The sequence below is a fragment of the Lithobates pipiens genome, unplaced genomic scaffold, assembly GCF_037356315.1.
Source record: "Lithobates pipiens isolate NorthernLeopardFrog02 unplaced genomic scaffold, aLitPip1_a1.2 Scaffold_13, whole genome shotgun sequence".
Lineage (NCBI taxonomy): Eukaryota > Metazoa > Chordata > Amphibia > Anura > Ranidae > Lithobates > Lithobates pipiens.
Window position 1 is genome coordinate 38002575 of NW_027507718.1, and position 15162 is coordinate 38017736.

The window sequence follows — 15162 nt, forward strand, 5'->3', positions numbered from 1 at the left end:
GCCATGTGCAGCAACCCCCGTTAGAATCCATGACAGGTTGATGGCTGCAAGGCTATTCATGCACATCACTGTGTATACATTAATACAGGAGCGATGTACAGCTCTGAATGCAATCTGTGTGCATTGGTCCAGTAGTGAAGATCTGGGCCTCCCAGAGGGACAAACATGGCCTCCTGCATGGGTGTACAGATCCGGTCATCCTTGTGAATGAGCCCTTAAAAATATATATATATATATTTCCATACCTCCTAATAGACTCCCAAATCTGCTTGGATTTTGTCATGGTGTCATAGTTACTCTTCTCGTTGAGCTGCCTGGTTTGCTTCAACTCCTTCTTCTGTTTTTTGAAGTCTTCCCATTTTGGCTTTTTGGCTTCAGAATCTGCAAGAACACAGTGCTTTAATGAAGGTCAATAGGAACTGTAGGTCCAGCTCCAGGTAAGAAAAAAAAAAAAAAAAAAAAAAGTTGTTTCTGCATCATCTGTTAAAATAAAAAAGTTAGCTTTTCCTGCAATACTCAAATACTTTCCGATTATGTGTTCCAAGGACCATCACCTCCATCCTGCAGCACTGTTTTTCTTGTGAATTTAAAGTGGTTCTAAAGGTAGAATTTTTTTATCTTAATGCATTCTATGCATTAAGATAAAAAGCATTCTGTGCGCAGCAGCACCCTAACACTTACCCGAGCCCATCTCGATCCAGCAACGTTGCACGAGAGACTTCGCTGCCTTTTCCTCCTCATTGGCTGAGAGAGCATCGAAGCGCCATTGGCTCCCGCTGATGTTAATCAAAGTCAGTGAGCCAATGAATGGGCCGGGGGGGGGGGGTGTATGGGGAGCTGAATGGACACAGAAAGCTGAGGCTCAGCTCGGCTGCCCCCATAGCAAGTGGTTTGCTGTGATGGCACTCAACAGGAGGGAGGGCCGGGAGGGTCAGGAGCACAGAAGAGGGACCTGAAAAGAGGAGGATCTGGGGTGCTCTGTGCAAAACAAACTGCACAGAGGAGGTAGGTATATGTTTGTTATATTAAACTTATAAGCTGCATTTGGGCTTCAAGTATTGTATAAACCAATACATAAAACAATACTCCACATGTGTATTCTTCAACTTCCCTGAAACTATTGAGTTGGCACAAGCCAGCTGCAAGCTGAATTTAGACTTGCAATGATGATGATCGCTGATGCTGATACAAGCTACCTGCGTCTGCCATCATTTATACTGGTTATAAGAGCCCTTTCACACTGCTAGCATGGCCACATTAGTGGTAAAGGGCCGCTTTTTTTAGTTTTAGCGGCACTTTACCACTGTTATAGCAGCATTTTTCGGTCACTAGTGGGGTGCTTTTAACCCCGATAGCGGCCAAAAAAAAGTGTTGAAACTGTCCGGGCAGCGCTGCCCATTGATTTAGATGGCAAGGTCGGTTTAGGAGCGGTGTATACACCGCTTCCGCACCACCCCACAGACACTGCTTGCAGGATTTTTTTTTCGCTCCTGCAAGCGCACCACCCCAGTGTGAAAGCACTTGGGCTTTAACACTGGGGAGGCTTGAGAGGCGCTATTTTTAGAGCTAAAACACCTGAAAAGTGTGAAAGGGGTCTAAATTAACACATTTTTCCTGCAAAAATTTTAATTTTCAAGAACGTTTAATTTTCTAATCGTTAGTGGGGTCGAATTGACCGTTGTTTTCGACCAGTGGTGGGAAAATTCAAGAAGGTGCAGAATATAAAACTTTTCTCGATCAAACGCAGTTTCGAACAGCTTATGTGGTTTTCATTCAGAAATTACATACATTTTCAAATTTTTAAATGACATTTGTCCATTCATTGAATGCACAAAGATTTCTGGAAAAGCACTTCCCCTCCATCCCTTAAGGATGGCTAGACCATATGGGTACTACTTTAAGATTTGAAAAGGTTATTTACCAGCACCGTAGATGCCCCGCTACATTTGAGAGGGTTTGGGGAGTTTGGCTTGATGCCCCAGCCTTGGCCCCAGTAGATCGGATTATAGATAGGATATTGGGGTAGAATGCTGTTGGTTATCAATGCTGGTTATTACTGAGTGCGCAATTATAATGCTCTATTGGCACTGTCATTTTTGTTTTCAGCCACTAGGTGGGGTTGTACATTCTCTTTAGTGAGCTCTATGTAGTTGGAAGCTGTAATTGCCTATTTGTGTTTTTTTCTTTGTACATTACAACTGCATTCTTTTGTGGGTGTTTATGGAACATGTATGCTTGACTGTGTTCAAATAAAACCTACATCGGATTAAAAAAAAAAAAATAACAAACATGCTATATATCTAGAGAGAGAGAGAATATATAATATTATATTCTATTAGAGTTGCACGATTCTGCCCAAAATGAGAACCACAATTTTTTTTTTGCTTAGAATAAAAAGATCACGATTCCCGCGACATAAAATCTTTCACATTATACAAAAAAAAATTGGGCTAACTCTACTGGTTAGTTTTTTTTTTTTAAATTCATTAAAAGTAATTATTTCCAAAAAAATTGCATTTGAAAGACCACTGGCGCAAATACAGTGTGATATACTTAAAGTGGAAGTAAACTCCCCTATCTTTTTCATCCACGGAAGCTGCCATCTTTGCCTCTGTTTAATCTTCAGTTGCCACAGTGCTGCACATGTGATCTGTTATGACACCAGCCATTGGTTGGTTTGACAGTTTGGTTGAGAGCACAGCCAATGTGCAGTTAGCATTCCTGGCATGCCATTTTTTGAAACTGTTTAAATCGATGGGTTTACTTCCACTTTAAGTTCCACTGCTAAAGAATGTTGTGATTCTTGGCAGACTGCCCGTTTTTCTTTTTCTTCCTTTCTTTTGAGGGCTGTGGGCTTCAGCAGAGCAGAGAGAGGGGGGGGCTTGAATCCTCCAATGGGAACACTAGTTCTGGTGTCAACCATAAAACCCCGCAATCAAACGGAACACAGGTGACCAAAAAACTGACAGAGGTTATAATATCCAAATGAAAAAAAAAGAAATTTGTAACTCTGTTTCGTAAAAATTTAACTAAATCTCCAGTTTTTTAAAATTTTTGTTATACAATGAAAGCAGACTTCACAGTTGCACAGATATTTGAATTAACAAATTTCTAGCCAGTGGAACACATGTAGTTCAAACTTACTGCCTTCTTGGTCCTCTGCTGGACGTTTCCTCTTCTTTGTGAAGCCATCTCCCTGTTTTGTCTTCTTGGATGCAAATTGTTTCACACCAGCTTTGCCTCCCTTTTGGGCACCCATTTTCTTGCCCTTTTCAAATTTATTTATTTTGGTATTTCCCTTTGCACTCTGTCCAGTATCTTTGACATGATTTTTTGGGGAGCCAAATGCTAAAGGGTGACAAAAGGAAGTATTTTATTCTACATAAATTAGAATACACACAGTCTTTAAAGAATCATCAATAAATAATATGACACTTTACCTATTTAGGTAAAGAAATGTAAACTTTTACTAGCCCCCCCCCCCCCCCCCCCCATTCACTGAGCTTCCCTGCCACTCCAGTCATCAATCTGTAAGAACTCCATGATGGATGGGTATCAGAACTTACACAGGTTGCAGGAAAGAAATGTGTTCAATTCCCCCATCATCACAGTGTCGAAGAGGGGAGAAGACTCATTATTGCTAGTGGCTATATTAGCTGCTAGAGATAATCACAGGTAAAGAAAGACCCAGCATGCTGGTTATACCCAAGTCGCTCAACTTGGTACATTCAGACTGCCCATACATGGTTTGAATCTCGGCCGGTTCCTGTTGAACCAGCCGAGATTTGAACCATGTATGGCTTGCCTTAGTCTTTGATTAGCTTTTAAAGAGACTCTTTTACAGTTTAAAAAGTACCAAAAACACTGCACAGTAAAGTACATTTATAAAACTCACCAATACGGCCTCTCTCACAGCTGATCTTTGTTCTTTTGCCAACGCTGGTAGAATCTTCACCCTCCAATACTTCCTAGGTGTATGATACCGGAGTCTCTCTGCTATGCACTGTAGTTCTATCCCTAGCTGCCATGTCACTAGTGTGTCTCTATGGAGCTACAGGGACAATCTAGTGATGTAGTGACCAGGGAGGTAGCTACAGTGAACAGTAGAGATATGCAGATATCCAACATCCCCTGGAGTGTCCGATGCTGAAGATTCTACTGGCACTTCTGCAAGAGAGGAAGATGGCTGCGAGGGAATACAATGCTATAGTAAATATTCAAATTCAACTTTAGAAATGTAATGAAGTAAGTTACCTTTTTTCTTAAAAGTAGTACTCTTGGGAGAGGTATTTTGAGGTGTCCTTTTTGATTTAAACTGCCTTTTACTTTGCTTTTTACTTGCTTCCATGATAATGGCTGTAGAAAAATAGCACACACAAGAAAAATTAAGACATTTTTATTGTCAACAAACCCACAGATCAGATTTTAAAAAACATGAACGAATATATAACCCGTAAGGAATAAAACAGACTACACCTTGAAGTTTAAGACTGGCCTAGGGCTGAAACAACTAATCGATTAATCGACAACTAATCGATTATGAAAATAGTAATCGATTAATTTCCTAATCGGCCAGTAACAAAATGGGCTTAGAAAAAACTAAAAAGAGCCCTTTATAGTACAAAGAGCAAATAATCGCTACTGTAAATATTACTTTAACAGTTCTACAGTAAAAAAAATTAACCACTTACAGTAGTAATTATTATTGCTTTTTTTTTTTCTACTATAAAGGGCTAATTTTAGTTTTTGTTAACCCCATTATGTTACTAAACGTCTTAGGCCGCGTACACACGCGCGGACTGTTTGCCCAACCTTGTTCGTCAAACAGTTTCGGCAAACAGTCCGCTCAAAATTTGCATGAGCGGACTTGCCCACACACGAGCGGACTGTTTCAACGAACTGTTTGCCAAACAGTCCGCTCAACTTTTGAAATGAACGGACTCGCCCACGTAAGGCGGAGGCAAATCCGCCCATTTCGAGCGCGTGTACAGGTAGGCGGGGCCCGCGAAGGAGACGTCGCGGGCTCCGCCGCCTGGAATGGGCTTAAAGGGGAACCCCAACGCCGAAAAAAATCGGCGTGGGGTTCCCCCAAAGTCCACACCAGACCCTTGTTCGAGCACGCTACCCGGCCGGCCAGGAAAGGGGGGCGAGCGAGCGCGCCCCCCCCTCCTGAGCCGTACCAGGCCGCGTGCCCTCAACATGGGGGGGTGCCTTGGGGAAGGGGGGGCCGCGCGGCCCCCCCACCCCAAAGCACCTTGTCCCCATGTTGATGAGGACAAGGGCCTCTTCCCGACAACCCTGGCCGTTGGTTGTCGGGGTCTGCGGGCGGGGGGCTTATCGGAATCCGGGAGCCCCCTTTAAGAAGGGGGCCCCCGGATACCGGCCCCCCACCCTATGTGAATGAGTATGGGGTACAATGTACCCCTACCCATTCACCTGTGAAATAAAGTACAAAAAAAAACACAACACAGGGGAAAAAATATTTTATTGCACAGCTCCGGGGGTCTTCCGTCTTCGGGGGTCTTCTCGCCGGACTCCTCCGCTATGTGTGTGTAGCTCTTTTACTAGCGGAGGAGTCCGGCTTTCTTCCTCCCCGCCGCCGGCCTCTTCTCCCGACTTCGGGGGTCTTGTCCCCCTCTTCGGTTCTTCTGCCGGGCCACCGCGCCTTCTTGTAGCTCTTTTACAGGCGGTGGCCCGGTCTTCTGTCGCCGCTGCCTTCCGTTCTTCTGTCGCCGCCTTCGGTTCTTCTGCCGGGCCACCGCGCCTTCTTGTAGCTCTTTTACAGGCGGTGGCCCGGTCTTCTGTCGCCGCTGTCGCTGTCGCCGCCTTCCGTTCTTGTTCTTCTTCTTCTTCTCCAGGCGATGTTGACACGTCGCTCCCTCCGGCCGGAATGCCAGGGACACGCTCCGCTGCCACTTATATAGTGACAATGGGGCGGTGTCACATGGTATATGTCACATGGGTTGGTCACATGGTGACCCCGCCCCCTTACGATGTCATAGTCCCCATGTGACATCAACCCATGTGACCAACCCATGTGACATATACCATGTGACCCCGCCCCATTGTCACTATATAAGTGACCGCACAGCGCGGCTCTGGCATTCCGGCCGGAGGGAGCGACGTGTCAACATCGCCTGGAGAAGAAGAAGAAGAACAAGAAGAAGAACAAGAACGGAAGGCGGCGACAGCGACAGCGGCGACAGAAGACCGGGCCACCGCCTGTAAAAGAGCTACAAGAAGGCGCGGTGGCCCGGCAGAAGAACCGAAGGCGGCGACAGAAGAACGGAAGGCAGCGGCGACAGAAGACCGGGCCACCGCCTGTAAAAGAGCTACAAGAAGGCGCGGTGGCCCGGCAGAAGAACCGAAGGCGGCGACAGAAGAACGGAAGGCAGCGGCGACAGAAGACCGGGCCACCGCCTGTAAAAGAGCTACAAGAAGGCGCGGTGGCCCGGCAGAAGAACCGAAGAGGGGGACAAGACCCCCGAAGTCGGGAGAAGAGGCCGGCGGCGGGGAGGAAGAAAGCCGGACTCCTCCGCTAGTAAAAGAGCTACACACACATAGCGGAGGAGTCCGGCGAGAAGACCCCCGAAGACGGAAGACCCCCGGAGCTGTGCAATAAAATATTTTTTCCCCTGTGTTGTGTTTTTTTTTGTACTTTATTTCACAGGTGAATGGGTAGGGGTACATTGTACCCCATACTCATTCACATAGGGTGGGGGGCCGGTATCCGGGGGCCCCCTTCTTAAAGGGGGCTCCCGGATTCCGATAAGCCCCCCGCCCGCAGACCCCGACAACCAACGGCCAGGGTTGTCGGGAAGAGGCCCTTGTCCTCATCAACATGGGGACAAGGTGCTTTGGGGTGGGGGGGCCGCGCGGCCCCCCCTTCCCCAAGGCACCCCCCCATGTTGAGGGCACGCGGCCTGGTACGGCTCAGGAGGGGGGGCGCGCTCGCTCGCCCCCCTTTCCTGGCCGGCCGGGTAGCGTGCTCGGACAAGGGTCTGGTGTGGACTTTGGGGGAACCCCCACGCCGATTTTTTTCGGCGTTGGGGTTCCCCTTTAAGCCCATTCCAGGCGGCGGAGCCCGCGACGTCTCCTTCGCGGGCCCCGCCTACCTGTACACGCGCTCGAAATGGGCGGACTTTCCGAGCGGGAACAGTCCGCTCATTTCGAAAGTACAGCGGACAGGCCCACACACGGGCGGACTGTTCGCTCAAACACAGTTTCAGCGGACAGTTTTTCGGAATTTCCGAAAGACTTTGTCCGTCCAACTGTCCGCTGAAACTGTCCGCTGAAAGCCCACACACGAGCGGACTGTCCGCCCAAACACTGTTCAGCGGACAAGGTTGGGCGAACAGTCCGCCCGTGTGTACGCGGCCTTAGACCTGGTTCACATCTATTTGTTTATTGGTGCTTTTTGCAGAAATGCACTACAGTTCATTTACATGGTTTCCTATGGGACACGTTCACATCTGAAAGGGTCAGGGACTTTTAAAGCGGGGTTCCATCCTCTTCCTGTCCCTGCGCGCTGTCTGCTGGGACACACACGGGTCCCAGAGACAGCACGGACAACGACTCGCGCATGCGCAGTAGGCAACCGGGAAGTGAAGCCGCTTTGCTTCACTCCCTGATTCCCTCACCTAGAATGGTGGCGGCAGCAGCCGAGCGATCGATCGGCCTCGGCTGCCGGCATCGCTGGACCCCGGGACAGGTGAGTGTCCATTTATTAAAAGTCAGCAGCTGTAGTATTTGTAGCTGCTGGCTTTTAATATTTTTTTCCGCAGTGCAGTCCCGCTTTAACGCACAATGGTGCTTTATCGGTTCAATATACTTCAATGTAGAAGCTGCAGAAAAGCGTGTAATGCGTTTTTTGCAGCTATTTTTGTTTTTTTAATCTGCCCAAAAAAAATTCAAAAATTGCAAATTGCAATAAAAATCACGTGCGCAAAAATCAAAACGCACAGCAAAAAGCACGGCAGAAACAGATAAAAAGCAAACTGCATAGGTGTGTACCGAGCCTTATGCTGGCCACAGGGATCGATTTTCAGATGAGAATATTTAGACGAAAAATCTTTGTAAATTCGCTGAATGAAAGAATTTTGTTTGAAATTTTCACTTGTTTTTAACATTCCGTTTGTTGAATAATTTCTGAATGAAAACCACTTACACTGTCTGAAAATTCCTTTGACTAAGAAGTTTTCTATTATTTCCAAATTTTCCCGTCACTGTGGTTGAAAATGAACATCAATTTGACCCCACTTTCTTTTCTTTTTTTCTTTTTTTTTTTTTAAAGGTCATTAACCGATTAATCGAAACAATAATCGGCCAACTAATCGATTATGAAAATAATCGTTAGTTGCAGCCCTAGACTGGCCATAAATGAGTTTTTTTTTTCCAATCAGCCTTCAAGCTGAAAAAAGTGGTTCTGCACCTAAAAAAAACAAACATTAAAAGCCAGCAGCTACTAATATTGCAGCTGCTGACTTTTAATAAATTGACACTTACCTGTCTCAGGGTCCAGCGACGTCGACGGCAGATGACGAGCGATCGCTCGTCTCTCTGCTGCCCCCGCCGCCATCCTCTGTCGGGGAATCGGGAAGTGAAGCATTGCGGCTACACTGCCCGGTTCCCTACTGCACATGCGCGAGCTGCGCGTCTCTTCTGGTCCCCGCTGTGTCCTGGGAACTGTGTGTTTCCCAGAACACACAGGGGGGGGGGGGGGGCAGGGCATCTGCGGGGGTTTGCGGCGATCTGTCCCGGAAGTGGGTGCAGATACCTGGATTATCCAGGTATCTGCACCCCCCTCCCCCCCGAAAGGTGCCGATTGTGGCACCGGAGGGGGGGAGGGATCAGATTAGCGGAACGTCCCCTTTAGGGTGAAGAACTGTTTGAAGGTGGATGAGGTAGTCCTCCCTGCTGAGACATCGTGGAGCGGGAGTAGTTATACATGGAACAAAATTTTGCTGGTCCCTGCTGAAAATTGATCCATCTATAACCATATTTAGTTCACCTTTTCACAAAAAATAAAAAAGGTATGCTAACTATAAAATATCCTAGCCACCTTTCTGGGATTTGCTGTACATAGTGGCCATGATGCCCCATGTTGTGGTCTATATACAGCAATAAACAGCATCAGGACGTGTATCCATCATAATGCTTACAATGGCAAGCACTCATTGGTCAACATGATCATGTAATTGTGCTGGCCAGCAAGGAGTGCACCTGAGGCTGCTTCTTCCAGCAAGGTGTCTCAGAAGAAAGAAGCACTTCTGATTGGTCAGTGTGGTTGTACTGACCAGTGAGTGCTTACCACTGCATGCATTATGATGGATACTCATCCTGACACTGTGTATTGCAGACCGCTACATCGGCAGCATGGGACATCATGGAGGGGCTGCCAGGATATGTGCAGTTAGTTCACCTTGTGAAAGGGTGAACTTACCCTTTAAAGCCTGCTTTAGGGGCTGTGCACCCACACAGATGTCACATTAGAAGCAGAGGCTGTGTCTGTGCATACGCTGCATCCCAGATGACAGCTTTGGGACTACTATTATGTAAACACCACCTGTGCATCCATGTACTGGTAAACACGGCCTAAGGATTAAAACGTGAATGTGAATGAGGCCTATGTCTATGGCCTCTTGTACTGTGAAGGAATGTAATGTACATACTGATAATCAGAAAATGTCTATTTGCTTATGTGTATACATGTTTGTATGCAACTCCTTACTTATTATGTGGTATACAGATTGGCTCTCTGTTTGGACCTAAAGATGGCATCTGAACCCTACATCCCACGCGTTAGAAGAATGCATATGAGATAAAAGAACCATCTTCAACCAAACTTCAAGCATCAAGTTTCTCCATTTCTCTTGTATTTTAACCAATGAGATGTACCAATTAGACTGACATAGCAATGACGTATCTTTCTGTATAAAATATTAACACCGCGCAGAAATAAATCAGAAGTTAGAAGTAACCGAGCTGAACGTGTCTCGGAGAGTGTTTACTTCTAATGTGCATGCACATTTATACTTTTTAATTAGAAACAGCAGCAGATAACCTTGAACTAGATTGCAGTTCTTATCTATTTCAGTACATAAGGGTGTCTAGCTGCTGTGTCTCTCACTTTTTAGTGAGCATTTTAGTTTGCCCAGGAGGCACAGGTGCAGCCTGTCAAAATCTATAGCAAGCTGAAATATGGTGCAGCTGGATGGGTGGAATGATGTAGCGAGTGGTACTCATGTTTTCTTGTATGTTCAGGGATGAATTACTGGAGTGCAGACACTAGATTGGTAGAAACATAAAAAAGTGACAGCAGAAAAAAAAAAAGTGATCCATCGAGTCTGCCCGTTTTTTTTTTTTCTTTTTTTTATGTTTTGTATTTTTTTTATGCAAGGTACCCAAGAAGTATTTACTTCTGCAAGAAAATTCCCTCTAATGCCACGTACACATGACTGGACATTTTGCCAGCAAAGGTCAGACGGAACGAGTCCGTCGGACAATTCGATCTTGTGTGGGGAGGGGATTTGGATCTTTTAGAACCCAGATCTCTCCATAAAGAGTACCTCTCACATGCCTATTACTGTCACAAGGAATGTTTACATTCCTTTTGACAGCAATAACGGTGAAAAAAAAATGTAAAGGACAGTGTAAAAAAAAATGTTTTTAAACGTACAAAAAAAATATCGGCTATCAACAGGAGAGGTGGCCGAAATATCATAACGGCACCGAAAAACGATATCGGACGATCCCTAATTTTCATTGGCCAATGTAGGATGACGTCACTCCTGTGCAGGAGCCAGTCATCCTGGCACTCAGAGACCAACATGTTGCTGCAAGCTGAGCATTCATTGCTCAGTTTACAGCACCATAGAAGACCGTGAGCAGGCCAGTAGGGGCATTTTATTGCAGAAGTGACCTTGCAATACCTAATAAAAGCCTGTCTGATCACGGTTTTCTTACAGTGGAGCTTTAGTTACGCTTTAATGCAAAGAATGCATTAAGGCCACCTGTGACTTAACGGTAAAGCACTGCTCGTTTTAGCGGTGCTTTACGGCCGCTAGTGGGGTGCTTTTAACCCCAAAATAAGGGGTTAACGCCGATGTACGTTGGCAGAATGGCACGGGCAGGCATATTGGCGTACAGGTACGTCCATTTTTAAATGCTGCCTTGCCATTGCTCGCGTGCCGTCCGGTCGCGGGTCCCGCGGACTCTATCACCGCGGGGATACCCGCGATCGTCTCACGGGGCAGCTGAACGAGGAGATGTTGTTGTAAACAGCATCTCCCCGTTCTGCCTAGCAACAAGTGACGCTGATCTCTGCTCCATGTGATTGGAGCAGAGATCAGTGTTCACTAACACAAAGCCCAGCCCCCCACAGTTAGTAACACACCCCTAGGAACCCCTACACTGCCACCCCCTGGTTAACCCCTTCACTGCCAGTGTCATTTACACAGGAATCAATGCATTTGTATAGCATTGGATTGCTGTATAAATGACAATGGTCCCAAAAATGAGTCAAAAATGTCCGATGTGTCCGCCACAATGTCGCAGTCACAATAAAAATCGCTGATCGCTGCCATTACTAGCAAAAAAAAAAAAAATTATTAATAAAAATGCCATAAAACTATCCCCTATTTTGAAAATGCTATAACTTTTGCGCAAACCAAACGATAATCGCTTATTGCGATTTTTTTAATAAAATAAAAACCGCAGGGGTGATCAAATATCACCAAAAGACAGCTCTATTTGTGGGAGAAAAAAAAAAGGACGTAAATTTTGTTTGGGAGCCACATCGCATGACCGCGCAATTGTCAGTTAAAGCGACGCAGTGCCGAATCGCAAAAAGTGGTCTGGTCTTAAGCCAGCAAAATGGTCTGGTCTGAAAGTGGTTAAGGACCGCCTCCTGCACATATACATCGACAGAATGGCATGGCTGGGCACAATCACATACCTGTACGTGGCTCTTTAAGTGCCCAGCCGTGGGTTGCAAGCATGTCGCCGGCGGCATGCTCGCGACCCGGTCCTGAGCTCTGTAACCGGGGCTGCGGGACCCGATCGCCGCTGGTGTCCCGCGATCGGGTCATAGAGCTGAAGAACGAGGAGAGGTCTGTGTAAACAAACCTCTCCCCGTGCTTCCTACTGTGGCTGTCACCGATCGTCTCTTCCCTGTTATAGGGAAAGACGATCAGTGACGTCACATGCCAGGCCACGCCCCTCTACAATAAAAAAAAACACACAACGTCACATATAAACCCTCCTCGCCCCCTAGTGGTTATCTCCTTCACTGCCAGTGTTATTTACACAGGAATCAGTGCATTTAAACAGCACAGACTGCTGTATAAATGACAATGGTCCCAAAAACGTCCGATGTGTCCGCCATAATGTCGCAGTCACAATAATAAAAAAAAAATAAAAAAATCGCTGAATAAAAAATGTTTTAAAAAAATGCTATAAAACTATCCCTTACTTTATAAATGCTATTTACTTTTGCGCAAACCAATTGATAATCGCTAATTGAGATTTTTTTTACCAAAAATATGTAGAAGAATACGTATCGGCCTAAACTGAGGAAAAAAAATGTTTTTTTTATATATTTTTTGGGGATATTTATTATAGCAAAAAATATTGCATTTTTTTCACAATTGTCGCTCTATTTTTGTTTATAGCGCAAAAAATAAAAACCACAGAGGTGATCAAATACCACCAAAAGAAAGCTCTATTTGTGGGGGAAAAAGGACGCCAATTTTGTTTGGGAGCCACGTTGCACGACCGCGCAATTGTCAGTTAAAGCGACGCAGTGCCGAATCGCAAAAAGGTGCCTGGTCTGGGGCTTAAGTGGTTAAAAGGGCATGTGATGCGGTGCTTCCGAATTGCTTTTCATTTCAATGGGCAGGGCGCCCATTAAATACAGTGTGCCCAAACCGCCCCAAAGATGCTGCTTGCAGGACTTTTCCAAACGTCTGGCAAGCGCACACTGAAATTAATTAGGAGGCGGTTTTCAGATGCTATTTAGAGGCTATTTCTAGCACTAAAACACCTCAGTATGACAGGGGGTCTTAAAAACTATTAGCTTAGGCCTCATGTAGACTTGCAATTGGGAAGGAACGAAAATACGCAGTTGAGCAGCGTTTTTAGCTACAAAAGCAGCAGATGGGGGCGTTTATCTCGCAGTTGCAAAGCATTGCTTCACGCCCATGGCAAAAACCATGGTTTCTGTTGCGTTGAAGTGAATGGTGTCTTAAATGCCCCATTGGTGTCACAATTATGCCTCTGAGTGTAGATCCCTTTTCACATACAAGGCTAAACTAAGGCCAAGGGATTTGTAAAAGTGGAACACACTAATATCCTTATAATAAATCCCTATAATGGGAGAAGAAGCTCGCTCCGTATACACAATCTGATACAAGTCAATGCACATATTAGGGAGCCCGTGTACACCGAGCCTGTTCTATACACTAACACACCGTGCACATGCGACAACCAATGTGCTCACCGTACTACTGAACGCCTTGTTTCTTCCTTCCGTCACTCCTTTTATCGCCTCTCACAATTCCGGGACATCCACCATGTACACACACGTGTGGCTTTTCACTCTCACTGCGCATGTGCCAAACCCTCTCGCCTTACGATAGCGTAAAAACTTTCAGCAAGCCGTCTAACTCAATGTCCACATGTCAATAAAGCTTGTTGATATGCGGAATCTCGTGTCCTCCATGTTGGTTGTGGGCATGTGTACACGACGCAGTGCTTAGCAGTAACGTATTACTGCTAGTGTATTAGCAGTACATCAATGGAGATAGCAGAGGAGGCAAGGTTGTGACAAGGAGTTGTATGTTGCCCTGGCGTTTTAGTCAGAGCAGGGTTGCTAAATGGTCAAAAGTTTTTTCTTTTTTCTTTTACAAGAATGGCAGCACTCCAACTTCTTAATCTGAAATAAACTGTTTTCATATATTGTGTATTATATTGTGTTTTTAAAATGAGTAGAAAGAAAGGTCTAAATGGGATATGAGTGCACTGCGCACGTTGATAGTATTGTAAAGTGTCATGCAAACCAATGTAGGATCTTGCCAGTGTTCTGTCCAAAAATGTCCGCCTATCGAATAGTGTCCGCTGTGTACTGCGCAGGAGCGGCGCTTGCGCGTTACGGAGCACAAGGAGATTTGGAAAATCTCAGAAGATGAACTGCGCCTGCGCCGTGAGTCCAGGTGCAAGCCCCACCATCCAAGTGGACATAGGGCTGCACATAGAGGGCCCCTCGTGGGCTCGCCACACTTCGGGGGAGGGCCTCGCTTCACTCAACTCTTTTTTATTCTAACTCTATGTCTACTTCGATGGTGCGGCTTGAACCTGGACTCACAGCACAGGCGCCATTCATCTTCGGAGATTTTAGGAATCTGCTTGTCCTGTGTACTGCGCATGCACAGTACACAGCAGACACTATCCGACGGGGGACACTATTTGACTTGACACCGGCAAAAGCCGTTGTTAAGTCATGCCTTTCCAATGTATGGCTACGTTCACACAACCAAAACAATTCTCACACAATAGTTCCTATAATACTTGCTTTCAGGTCTGTTTTCTTTAAATGCAAAAGTGTCCTGTTATTTTTTTTGTTCAATACCAGAATGCAAACGCATGTCCTCAGACCATACCTCCCAACATTTTTACATGGCAATGAGGGACACCTATCGGCAAAAGTATGCATGCATAGGACACACACCCTTGCCATGCCCCTTTAAAGGAGAATTGTACAAAAAAAAAACAAGAATGGTTAACCACTTACGGACCGCCGCACACCAATATACGTCCTAACTTTGAAGAGGATTATTGTTGTTAACCCCCGGTATCCTCTTCTTTGGCCGGCGAGCCGCTTTCCGATAAGGGTGGTCTCCGCAGCAGATTCGACACAAGATCACTTTTATCGGTGGGAGAGGCCCCCCTGCCATGCTCCGGTGCCCTCCACCGCTTACCGGATCCATCGGCAGTGGCAGAGGCAATTGGATGTTTCCCCTTTCTGGGTATGGAGACGCGTGAGGGGCCCCACCCATCTCTATACCATTGCAGGGCAGAAGTAACGTCAAAATGTCACTTCCACCCACAGCTTTTAAAGGGAGATTTTTTTTTCAAATGACATTTCTTTTTTTTTTTTATTATTAC

At 45.9% G+C, this 15162-nt stretch overlaps 1 protein-coding gene across 1 annotated transcript in view; it reads right to left on the bottom strand.

Moving 5' to 3' along the window:
• The window catches only part of PUM3 (pumilio RNA binding family member 3), a 117673-nt gene extending 104052 nt beyond the window's left edge, over nt 1-13621 (bottom strand). The window contains exons 1-4 of the mRNA XM_077475021.1: nt 13499-13621; nt 4255-4356; nt 3145-3348; nt 246-381 (exon numbers count right to left, since the gene is read on the bottom strand). Of these exons, the coding sequence (XP_077331147.1) occupies nt 246-381; nt 3145-3348; nt 4255-4348 (434 nt within the window). The 5' untranslated portion in view covers nt 4349-4356; nt 13499-13621. The remainder of the gene's footprint in view (nt 1-245; nt 382-3144; nt 3349-4254; nt 4357-13498) is intronic.
• Nucleotides 13622-15162: the final 1541 nt, after the last annotated feature.